Consider the following 11,595-nt stretch of genomic DNA (forward strand, 5'->3'; position numbering starts at 1 on the left):
TGTGCCAGTCTCAAAATGCCTGCTACACCTGAGCCTATTGTTGTGGCCACTGTGTCAATCCATCTCATTGAGCACCTTCCCCTTTATATTGCTGACCCTCCATTTACCAAGCATGATAGCCTTCTCCAGGGAATGTTCCCTCTGACAACATGACCAAAGTAAGACAAAGTCTGGGCATTCTTGCCTCCAAGGAGCATTCTGGCTTCACTTCTTCCATGGCAGATCTGTTAGTCCTTCTGGCAGTCTATGGTACTTCCGGTATTTTTTGCCAATATCATAACTGAAAAGAGTCAACTCTTCTTCCGTCTTCAAAACCCTATGGAGCAATTCTACCCTGGAGTCAGAATCGACTCCAGTGACAAAAGATTTAGTTTTGATTGGGTGTTGCAAATAGTTAACATGCTTGGCTGCTAATTGAAAGCTGGAGGTTTGATCTGAGTCCACCCAGAAGGCTCTGGGAAGAAAGGCCTGGTGAACCACATCTGAAAAACCAGCCGCTGAAACCCTGTGGAGCACAGTTCGACTCTTGACACAGGTGGGGTCATCATGAGTTGCCTCTGGGGCCCGGGCCACCTGCTGACTTGCAGAGGCTCTGGCCCTTTCCTTCCATCTACAGACTTCCTAAATGACCTCCCCAGGTCTTCCTGTCCCCAGCTGTCTACTTTTGCCTCTCACCATTGCAGTTGGCCTTTCTCCCCCGTGCCACTGAACCGGGAAGGTGGGAGATGAGTCTGCAGAAGTGGGTAGTAGGGCTGGATCATGATGGCTGTGAGTCACACAGTAGGGGTTTGTGTCGTTTTTGTATACTAGGCACTGACCCAGATCCTGTTACCGAGTGTAGGACCAATCTGTTTGTTGAACCCCATCTCCACTTGCAGGTGAATAGATGGACCAAAGATATGTGACTAAAATTCAGGACTTGGATCTGAGAACTCCCAGGACCTTAGGCCCTTATGCCCCATCAGCTACCTTATCTAAGCCTCAACTGCAGACTCCCAGCTCTGCCAGGAAGAAAAGCACTGGACTCGTTTGAGATGAGTTCATATAGAATAAATTTTACTCTTTCAAAATAAAACTTTCAGCATAGCTAACATCTATACAAACTACAAAAATAAACCTCTTCATATAAATAATTTATGTGACAGAAGGTGGACAGGGAAAGAGTGAGCCATGGGAGGCCACTAAGCATTGGGGGCCAAAACGGGCACAGGGTTGCTAGAGGGGCCCTCAGGCTTGGACTGCTGGGAGGGTAGCAGTGGAGGGAAGGGGCAGATAGGGCTGCACTGCAGCCTCAGGTGCTGGCTTTCACAAGCCCCCAGCACAGGCCCAGGCATTTCTCACACACACGCTCACATACGCTCACATACAGGCAGAGACAGAGACAGACACACAAACAGGGCCTGCTCACAGCCTTGGGGGGGGGTAGTCTGTTTTACATGGGTACCAAGGAGAATGTGATGGCTGAGTCAGGGGAGGGGATGCAGACAGTAGCAGCAGCAGGACCCCTCGGATCCATCCTGAATTCGATACCCCAGCTATTGCTTCCCAGGGACTTCATGTGGCCCAAGCAGGGTTCCAGGCTTCCGCTACGCTTTCACTCAGTAGCTGCACATGGTCCCCTGGAACTGAGGTTGCTGGGGGCATGGACAGTTGGGGTGGCAGCAGGGGACCAAGCAGGCTCCTCAGAGGCTGGGTGGATGTAGGCACCAGGCAGCGGGGGTGGGTGCAGGGCCACAGTCATGGAGGTAGTCACTCTGGCAAAGCTCTGTGGCAGGGTGGGGGGTGTTCCCCACCTGAGCCCTCCTTGTGGAGCTGCAGGGCTCAGGACCTCGGAGCTCTCCTTGTACATCTGTACCACCTGGAGGGAGACACCAGCCCCAGTGAGCCCAGTGACTCCTGGGGCCACAACCCCCCTTCCCCCTCCCCATTGTTGGGAAAGTGGAGCCTTTGTTGGGCTCCAGCAGGACATTAGAGCTGACAACGGACACTGTGATGACGTCTAGGGCAAACTCTACTTCTTGTTCTGGGCCCTAAAGAGCTGATGCATGCCCCATACAGAAACCAGGAGGTCTGAGGTGCAGAGCAGGGTGTCCGGGAACACGAGGAGGCCATCATCTTCAGGTGGGAAGGGTCCTTGTGAGTTCAGCCCTGTCTGTTGGGCATTGAGAGCATTCTCTCCTGGCTCTGTCCCTTCCCTTGCCTGTCACCACCCCAGGCCCTGGGCTGGGAACAGAAGGCAGGTGTGGTCACCTCTGGTGGGGGGCCCAGGATGGACAACAGCACAGGCAGCAGCACCAGCCCATGGAGGAGGCCCAGGAGCGTGAGCACCGTCAGCACCACGAAGAAGTACCTGGGTGGAGGAGGGCGGTCAGCCTCGTGGGCCCTGCACCAGGACTTGTAGGCCCTGCCTCCTTGCCCTGCGCCTCTCCTACCTCACAATGAAGTCAAAGTTGGAACCGGCAAGCATAAGCAGACCCAGCAACGTGGAGACGGCCCCGTCAGTCACAGGAGCAAATGTGTGCTCCAGGGCCCGGGCAGCCCGCAGGTTCTGGCTCCCCTGGGCGGTCAGGAAGCCCTGGAGGAACAAAGTGGTCTGGGGCTGTTCTGCTGCCACCCTGGGGTCCTGCACGTCCCTGGCCAGTTCATAAGGCCCATGTGGACTGAGCTTGTGGGAACTGTCCAGGAAGCAGACACGAGCCCATTTAGGCAACATTGTATGGATATGTCATGGGAGCTTAGACACAGAGAGATGTCTAAAAGGGAGGTTGGTAAATGGTAGTCTATCACCTGTTTTTGCAAGGAAAGTTTTGCTGAAACATAGCCACACCCATTCATTTACCTGCTGTCTGTGGTTGCTTTTGTGGTACTATGGCAGAGTCAAGGCAGAGCTGGGATAGAGACCTTACAACTTACCAAGCTTCCCTCCCCTTTTTTAAAAAAATTTGTGATTTGGGTGAAAGTTTACAGAGCAAATTCATTTTCCATACAGTAGTTCATACACATTTTGTTTCATGACACTGACTGCAATTCCCCACAATGTAACAGCTCTCTTCCCACTTCCCCCTCGTACTTACCTCTTCCCTGTGTCCTTCCCTCCCATGCACTCCTGCCCTCCGAGCTGTCTCCCTGTGCAAACACTGCCCTTCTGTTCTCCCGTGAGTGATCATTCTGAGGAGTGTATCTACCTGATGTAAATGTTCACCCCATATGCCTGTCTGTTGTTTGGCTGGAAGCCACAGGAGTGAGTTCAGTTCCAAACCTGAAGGGTAACTAGGGGCCATAGTCTCAGGGGTCTCACCAGGCTCTATCGGATCGGTGAACCTGGTCTTGGAAAAGACTTATTCAATTATTTATGATTTTGAGTTTTTTTCCACAATGTTTTTCCATTTTATCCAGGATGTCCTGCATAGATCCTCCTCTGAGTGGCTGAGGCCCTTTTCGGAAAAAGTCTGCCAAGCCCTGGTCTACAGGGATGATCACCAAAGTGATAAGAGTTCCTGTTCAGGGTGGCATTTGAGAGGCTTTCTGGCTCTCTGTACTTTTCTCCATGTTGTGTTTTTACTCCTCACGGGAGCTGTTTGGGGGATGTGGCCGGGTGTGTCGGGGCTTCTGGCTGGACTGTGGTGCCCACTCCCACTTCCCACTCCTGTCTCTGCCAGAAAGCACGAAGCCTCAGGAGAGCGGGGGTCGTGTCTTCTTCCGCTCCAGTGTCCCATCTCTGTACAATCTCTCCTTTATGCCCACATTGCCATCCAGCTGCTGCCCCTTTCTCTGATCCCCTTCATAGCAAAACCACTCAAAATAATTACTGGTTCTTCCAGACAAGATCTGAAGGGCAGCATCTGCCCAGGGATAAAGCTCAGGCAGGAAGGGATTGGCAAGAAGCATGAACGGGAACGGTGGACACAGGGAGGAAATGGGGAGAGAGCTGGTACACTGTGGGGATTGTAATCAATGTCACAGAACTAAATGTGTATGAATTGTTGAATGGAAAACCACTTTGCTCTGTAAACTTTCACCTAAATCACAGTCAAAAAAGAAAAAAAGGACTGTTGGTTCCCACGTTCCCACCCCCCATCCCTAGCTCATGCCAGTCAGGCCTCTGACCCCTCCTCATACCAAAATGGCTTCTTATTTACTTGTTTGTTGTCTGTCTCTATTCCCTAGAATATAAACTCCTTGAAAATAAAGATGGTGCTGCTGTTACCATCTTTATGAATCTCTCACACACAGCAGGTGCTTGATAAATATCTGTTGAAAACTGAAAGAACTGACCTCCCCTTCCCCGGGGGGCCTTTGCTCACCAGGGCCACATGCACTGTGAACTCAACGCCAATGCCTACGGAGGCCACGAGGATCACCACAGGGATGGCACTCAGCTTGATGCCCAGGTAACCCATAATGCCAAAGAGCTCCACCGTCATCATCGCCAGGACCAGCACCTGGGGAAGGCAGGGCTCAGCCAGGGCTCCTGGGAGGAGAGAGGGCCGAGGACGGGAGGGGCACTGCAGGGAGGGCAGTGGGTCTCTGACCCGTCCTGCAAGTACTCACTATGAGGCCAGCCGTCCAGGGATTGAGCAGCAGCAGGGCACAGACAAGGAAAGTGCACACCAGCAGGATGCAGACGGCCAGCAGGAAGCAGCGTCGCAGGCCCAGATACTGCTCCCAGAAGAGGAAGGGGGAGCCGCTGGGGTAGGCCCGCACCCCGGCCCGGCCCGCTTCCTCACACGCGGCCCGGGCCCCCTCGATGGCCTCCACAAAGTCTGCTGTCTTCTGGAGACCGTGCAGCAGAAAGGGGAACTGGGCAAACTCCAGGGGCTGGGCCGCTGGGACTGCGGAGGGGAGGGAAAGCAGGGAGCCATGAGTGGGCCAAGGGCACAAGTGGCCGAGCTGGGCAGAGGCCCGTGAGGGCTGAGGCTGAGGCTTGCACTGGGCGCCCCCAGGACTTACTGCGGAAGTTCTCCCCAGTGGTGTCATGCTTATCGTGCAGCCATTCAGGGGGCGGTGGGTAGAAGTTGGCCTGTGAGGCTGCCAGACCCAGGGGGTCACTGCTCACCCACACAGTCAGCCCCACGTAGAAGAGCTCTGGGGGAATCAGGCCCTCCTTGTCCACCAGCTTCCTTGAGGTCAGCTGCAGAGGCAGGAAGGACTGAAGGCAGGTGTAGGCCCCAGCAGCTTGGCCCGTGAGGCCTAGCACCTCGCTGTGCTCCCTGACCCTGCCAGCCCTCTCCCAACCTGGCTGAAATCCAGGGGCTCTTGGGCATCCCCGGTCTGGATGAGCAGCTTGTAGGCCAGGGCCCCATCTTCTGAGCCATTGCGGTAGGAGTGGCGGGTTATGCGCCCAGAAGCCCAGTCCTGGTCAAATGCAGCCTGAATTCCTGGGGGAGAGCAGGTGAGGGGATGTCAGCCTGTGGCCCCAGGGACTTCTCCCTGCAGCACCCCTCCCTGCAGTCCCCTTGCCTCTCACCCTGTAACCAGTCGCGGTAATAGTGCAGCCAGGTGCGGGGTGCCTGGGTGGCTGGTGGGGGTAGCACGGCCTTGAGGGAACTGAAGTGCTGGTACAGATCAAACAGGGCACGTTGGGAGTGGGCGTAGTCAAAGCCACCCTGGGTCACCAGGGTGACCTCATACAGGGAGAAGTACCTGAGCTGGGCGCTCAGGAAGGCATGCTCCTTGGTGCCCCGAGGCACCACATCGGTCAGGGCCAGGCCATCCTGTACCAAGGTCGCTCCGTAGAGGCTCAGGCCCAGAAGAGCCCCAAAGAGCACCAGCACCAGGGCCTGTGGAAAATAGCAGCTAAGCTGGAGGCCCAGGGAGGCCCTGCAGCCCTCAGGTGGTGGGCTAGGCCCTCTGCCCTCTCTGGGGCCCAGAGACACTGAGGCCTCTGCCCAGCCCCATCTCGTCTGCCCTGGGCCTGGAGTCTTACCTTGGTGTGTGACTGGAGCAGCAAGGGTGCAAACTGATAGCGGGCGAAATGGGCAAGATTCCAGCGGGCACAGGGCAGGGACCTGCAGGCTGTCTTCTGCCTTGTCCCCTCCTCCTGGCTGAGAAGGTCCCGTGTGGACCCTCCTGGGCTGAAGAGCTCAGAGTCCAATGGGTCAGAAGGTGGGGGTGCCAGGTGGGCTTGAGGCGGCAGGATGGTGACCACATGCTGACTGCTGGCGTCACAGTGGGTAAAGGCTTGAACTGTGGCAGTCAGGTGGGCAATGCCCACTGGGACTGTCCTGTCCCCTAGCTCCTGGGGCAGAATCTGAATCACTCGAGCAGAGCAGGGGCTGGAAGGGGCACAGAGAGTGGGAGACACGCTCATGTCTTGAAAAGCTGGTTGGGGACAGGCTGAGGGGGTCAGGGGAGGAAGGCCTGGCTGGGCGGGAGCTGCAGGGATGGTACCTAGGGAAGCAGCAGAGCACATCGAGGCGCTGGCAGTGGCGCCGGTGCAGGTCCAGGCTGAGGATGGCTGGGAAGACAAGCATCACGGCTGCAAAGTTACAGCCGACCACTACGGCTGCCTGGGGGTAGAAGGAGGGGCACAAAGGCTGTGTGAAGCCCGCCCCAGCACCAGGGCCCACCCCGAGTCCGGGCCCACTTGTGCGGCCTCACCTGCAGGGAGAAGGCCCGAAGGGCAGGGATGGGCACTAACGCGGCCATGAAGAAGGCGACCATGTTGTTGATGGATGTGAGTGCAACGCTGGTGCCCGTGCGCTGCAGACACTCACCCGTGCGCTCCTGCAGGATGAGGGGGACATGTCCTCCAGTTTCAGGGAAGGGGGGGCCGTGGGAGCTCAGCAACTTGGGTGGTAGAGATGAGACAATACTAACCCAGCAGCTAACTCTGACTCGGTACCAACTACGTGTCAGCACTGTTCTACGCACCTACTTGGATTATCTCACTGAATGTACAGAACCACCCTCCCAGCACAAACACTGTTAGTGTCTCCTTGTACAGATGAGGACACTGAGGCACGGAGAGGTTAATCACCAGCCCAAGGTCACTTGAACCATGAGGCTCTTAACCACTCTGCTGAATTGGCTCAGATTAATGCAGGCTGGAGGATGAGGACTCACCTGGAGAGGGGTGCCAGGTGGAGCCTCTGTGAAGGCATGTGCCAGCAGGAATATGTCATCCACACCGATGCCCAGTGCCAAGAAGGGGAGCACCTGCAGGGGTGGGGGGACAGGCAGCTGGAGGAACTTGGCAGCCTGGGCTGTTGGCACCCAAGTCTGCCCAGTGCCCTGGTTTACCTGGGTGGTGGCAGCATTGAAGGCGAGGCCGAGCAGTGCACAGAGCCCCAGGCCTGATGCCACGGCCAGGGCCACCAGCAGCACCCCGGCCAGGCCCACAGCACCCTGGGACTGGGCACAGTCCCACCGTAGCATTGTCACACAGGCATAGGCCAGCTGTGGGAGAGAAGGCATGTCTCAGATAGGGGCTCCCAGTGTGGGCTCTGGTGGCAGTGGGGCCAAGGTGCCAGGAGCAGGACTCACCATGAGTAGATAGCCTCCTACCACACGGGCAGCACTGACTTCGGAAAAGGCGTGCAGGATGTCATCCAGGGTGGTGGAGGAGAAGGCGTGGATCTGCTGGGTGGCGTTCTCAGGCAGGGCCTCCTGGGCCAGCTGGAGAGATTGGGTGGGCCTCAGCAGGCAGGCAGAGAAGTGGTCTCAGGGCTGCCCCCTGGGCAGTGTCCACACTGACCTGCACAAAGCGCCGCTGCCAGGCCTGCAGCACCGTGCCAGCCTGCTCCTCACTCCAGCCAATGTCATGTGTCTGGTAGTCACCCCGGAAGTGCTCATACAGCTGGCGGGGACTCATGAGCAGGAAGGTGCTCTGCAGGGCCTCTGCCCTAGTGGGGGTGCAGGGGAACTAGGGCTCAGAGCTGACCCTCTCACGGGGGTGGGGTGGTACGGGGGCTTCTGCCAGAACTGCCTGGTCTGAATATGGATTCCCATGCCTCAGTCCCCTTACCAACTCCTAAGGGGGGGCCTTACCTCAGAAGCTGCCCTTGGGGGTCTCTGGCCATGCCTCCCAGCAGCAATTCCTCCTGCCAGCGCATGAACTTGTGGGAGAAGCCGTGACAACCCCCGCGCAGCTCCTGAGCCACATTTGGAGCCTAGAGGGAGGTAGGAGAGGGGGATCAATTACTCAAGGCCCTGGCTGTGGACAACAGGGGGTCCCTGGGCTTACATCTCCAGAAACCAGGCCTGCCACAGAACTCTGAAGCCTACTCTGTGAGTTACCAGTTAGTGTCTTGTAGACAGGTGACCACAAGAGGGAGCATGAGCCTGGAAATTAGAAACAGGCTGCAGACAGGAGCTGGCCTCACTGTGGTGGGTTTTGGGAAAAGTATCACGTAGGAGCTCTGGTGGGAGCTCTGGTAGCGTAGTGCCTAAGGCGTTTGACTGCTAACCATGAAGGCTGGCGGTTCAAACCCACCAGCCACTCCTCAGAAGGAAGGTTGGGCAATCTACTTCAGTAGTGATACTGCCTTGGAAACCCAAGGAAGGGGTCACTATGAGTCAGATCTGAACTCGATGGCAGTGTATCTGATTTTTAGTATCACATTCAAGGGCTATGTATTGTTATATACTGTCGGACCCGACTCACAGCAACCCTTTCTCGGGTTTCCGAGGCGGTATCACTACGGACGTAGATTGTCCAACCTTGGGAAATTAGGTATGACATTAGTGCTTAGCTAATTTGTTTGCCGTTTTCCTGTCCAAGTTTATAGTGATAAAGTCCAGCCTTGTCTGGAACTCACTTGAGGGTTCCTTAGGGGAACCGAGTTGAGATGGAATTTTCTAAGTGTCTGGCACCTGGGGTAGTGTAACAATGTCTAGGAAAGGGGGGCAGAGAATAAATAACAAGCTGCTCTCCTCTAAAACGGAGAACATATAATGAGGGTAAAGGAAACAGCCCCTCCCTGGCTGACCTGGGCTGAAACCCACCTGCCTGCTGTGATGGTTGGGGGCACTAGGTGGGCAGTGGAGGTCATCAGGGTGCAGGCAGGGCCGCCCTACATAGGCCTGGCCCACCTGTGCTTTGTCTAGCAGCTCCCGGAAGCTCTCGAGGGAGGCAAAGGGGCCTAGCTCCTCCAGCAGTTGCTCTGGATCCAGGTTGGTCCACTGGATATCGGGGCGGCCCCTGTGGGGAGAGCCCAGGGTGGGTGAGGATCAGGGCTCAATTTCCACCCTGTGTACTGCTGCTGTGAGGATCCAGGTCATATCCCACTTCTTCCTGTCTGTTCATTTGCCTCAGCTCCCTAGACCTCCCAGGCTACATCAGCCCACTAGGTTGTTGCGGTGAGTTGTGGATGGACATAGGGGCTGAGACAGATGCCAGGACAGACAGCAGTTAACACACAGAAAGGGCTCAGAAAAGTCCAAGTCTCTTCCCAAGCCATCTACCCTTGGTTCTAGTACATAACCTGTAACAGGTGTTCTTTCTGGCCTGGGCAATAGCTTAGATGACGCCTAGCTAATCTTCCCCACAGAATCTCTCAGACCTTATGTGGATACTCGTGTTTTATCTAAATCCTGGGAGTGTGGAGAAGAGGGATGTAGACGGAGCCTTGGACAGGCCAATGCTCTGATCGTGGTCTGGGCGGGAGTTAGGATTTTGGATGGTTTGGATCATCATCTTTACTCCTACCCTCCTTTCTGCCAGGGAAATCCCCCCCCACCCCAGGGGCTGAAGCTGGGCCCCAGGAGTGGCTGTGGTGGACTCACGGCAGGTAGGCAGAGCCCCCTTGGAGCTTGGCTCCCTCCCAGAAGCAGTCGAGGGGGGTGAGGATCACGCATGGAAACAGCTTCTCGATCATCTGCCAGGGACACCCCAAGTCACATCAGTCCTACCTCTGGGCTCCTTCCCTCCCAATCTTTGTAGGACACCCACTGTAACACCCCCACCCCTCAGCCTCCTGGGGCCTCTCAGAAAGGAGGTTCCACTTCCACCCTATCTCAGGGGACAGCTCAGAACACTCACCCTCTCAATCATTCCATTTTCAATGAGGGGAACTCCTGACTTGTAGCAGATTTTGTTCAAGTCCCAGGACCTGGAATAGCCAGGGTGACAGGGGTCAGCAGAAAAGGGAGATTCCCACTGCAGCCCTGCCAGAGCACCACTCATCCCCAGCTGCAGGGGCTCAGCCACTCACTTTCCATAGAGCGAGACTTGCACTTTGCTGGCAGTGAGGGCTGCCTGGAGGTGGAGGCCAAGCGCCTCTGGTGTGAGGACATTCCCTCCGTCCTGGCGCGCAGTCTGTATCAGCATCTGGGAGGTGTACGCGGCCTCCTCCCCCAGCTTCTCCTTGGTGTAGTGCAGCTCCTGGCTCACCCGGCTGCCCACTGCCAGAAACAGGGGAGAAGGCTGTGGGGAAGGTGCCTCGATGGATCAGAGCTCTGGATGGTGGTGGAATGCCCACCCATCGAGGCCTCTCAGGACAAATGGGACAAGCTGCTAAGAGGAGCCCCTGCCTTCTCCCTGGTACCTCTGTTGTGGCCCAGGATGGACTCCCCAGGCCCCAACCCCTCTGTTTGGAATCTGGAGCTCTGCTGGAGAAGAAGAGGAGAGGCGTCAGCCGTGTGGCTCTATGGCTGTCTTGTGTGGGCCTAGTGTTCATGGATGAACAGGTTGGTTGGGTTTGGGGCACATAGGTTAAAAATGAGAGATCAGCATAAGCTGGGCTAGGTCTGGGGTTATAGGAGTGTTAAGGGAGCCCTCACTTAATCCTTCTCTAGTCTGGTGGGGAGGACAAGAAGGGGGAAAATGGGTCAACATGGAGGCTGCCATCAAGAGGGTTTCCTAAGAGAATACATCTAGGGCTCAGGCTAGTTGTTAGTTTGGGTTGCTCCAACCGCTGATTTACATCCACACAATTATTCTGCCAACTGGTCTGGGAAGAGGGTAGGGATGAGAGTGCCTGCCATAAGTGCTCTGTGTGGCACTGGCAAGGGGGAGAGTCAGACAGCCTGTCAGTTGTGGTGCTATCAATACACTACTCCTCTCAGTCAAGCAATACAGAGAATCAGCTCATCTATCCTGGCAGAGGTGAAGTCAAAGTGGGCCAAGGGGAAGAAGGGTTCCAGATAAATTCCTGTCATCAGCCTCACTGCCCAGATGGCGGGAAGCCCCAATGCTAGGCCTGCCTTAGTCTCTGGACACTGTGAAGGGTTAAGACTTGACTAGGGTTTGGAGGAAGGTGAGGGCCAGAGGCAAACCCACCCTGCAGCATTTGTGATCTACTCTCAGACCCAGTCTACTCCCATCTCTCTGAGGGCCTCTTCCTGTTGGTCACTGCCACCCTCTGCGGCCCACAGACACTGCTTCTCCAAGACTCCAGCTCCATCCTGGATCATCGTGCTCCCCAGTCTTTTTCTTAAACCAACATAATCTCACTTATGAGAGCCTCAAACCCTTGGTAACCCTCCAACACAGATTTACCACAGTTCCACTCCCTTCTCCAATCCAAGTCACATTCTTGGCCCTCCCCTCATGAAAACTGCCTCACACAGCCAGCCCACCCCCCCTACTGTCAAATCTCACCTACTCTTTTTCTTCCTTCCCTGTCCACATGCCCCTTCTCCAGGCCTTACAGC

The 11,595-nt window shown here is 56.0% G+C and overlaps 1 protein-coding gene across 1 annotated transcript; it reads right to left on the minus strand.

Moving 5' to 3' along the window:
• Window positions 1-1,594: 1,594 nt before the first annotated feature.
• PTCH2 (patched 2) lies at window positions 1,595-11,355 on the minus strand. The gene is made up of 21 exons (XM_007953109.1): window positions 11,251-11,355; window positions 10,155-10,366; window positions 9,983-10,052; window positions 9,727-9,818; window positions 8,947-9,142; window positions 7,990-8,111; window positions 7,697-7,844; window positions 7,486-7,617; window positions 7,243-7,398; window positions 7,066-7,158; window positions 6,601-6,726; window positions 6,391-6,509; window positions 5,927-6,275; window positions 5,468-5,780; window positions 5,236-5,378; window positions 4,951-5,131; window positions 4,552-4,832; window positions 4,305-4,442; window positions 2,433-2,575; window positions 2,251-2,350; window positions 1,595-1,858 (listed from the first exon to the last, which is right to left on the minus strand). Exons 1-21 carry the CDS (start codon window positions 11,353-11,355, stop codon window positions 1,595-1,597), a joined length of 3,483 nt encoding a protein of 1,160 aa, XP_007951300.1.
• Window positions 11,356-11,595: the final 240 nt, after the last annotated feature.

The sequence above is a fragment of the Orycteropus afer genome, unplaced genomic scaffold, assembly GCF_000298275.1.
Source record: "Orycteropus afer afer isolate SDZICR_OR568_19922 unplaced genomic scaffold, OryAfe1.0 scaffold00370, whole genome shotgun sequence".
In the NCBI taxonomy this organism is placed as follows: Eukaryota; Metazoa; Chordata; class Mammalia; order Tubulidentata; family Orycteropodidae; genus Orycteropus; species Orycteropus afer.

Excerpts from the sequence above, each read along its gene's own strand:
- PTCH2 (XM_007953109.1), bottom strand. The coding sequence starts at position 11,355 with ATGATCCAGGATGGAGCTGGAGTCTTGGAGAAGCAGTGTCTGTGGGCC. Across the intron at positions 2,576-4,304 it reads TCACAGTGCATGTGGCCCTG|GGCTTCCTGACCGCCCAGGG; the intron begins GTGAGCAAAGGC and ends TTGTTCCTCCAG. Across the intron at positions 2,351-2,432 it reads AACTTTGACTTCATTGTGAG|GTACTTCTTCGTGGTGCTGA; the intron begins GTAGGAGAGGCG and ends TCCTCCACCCAG.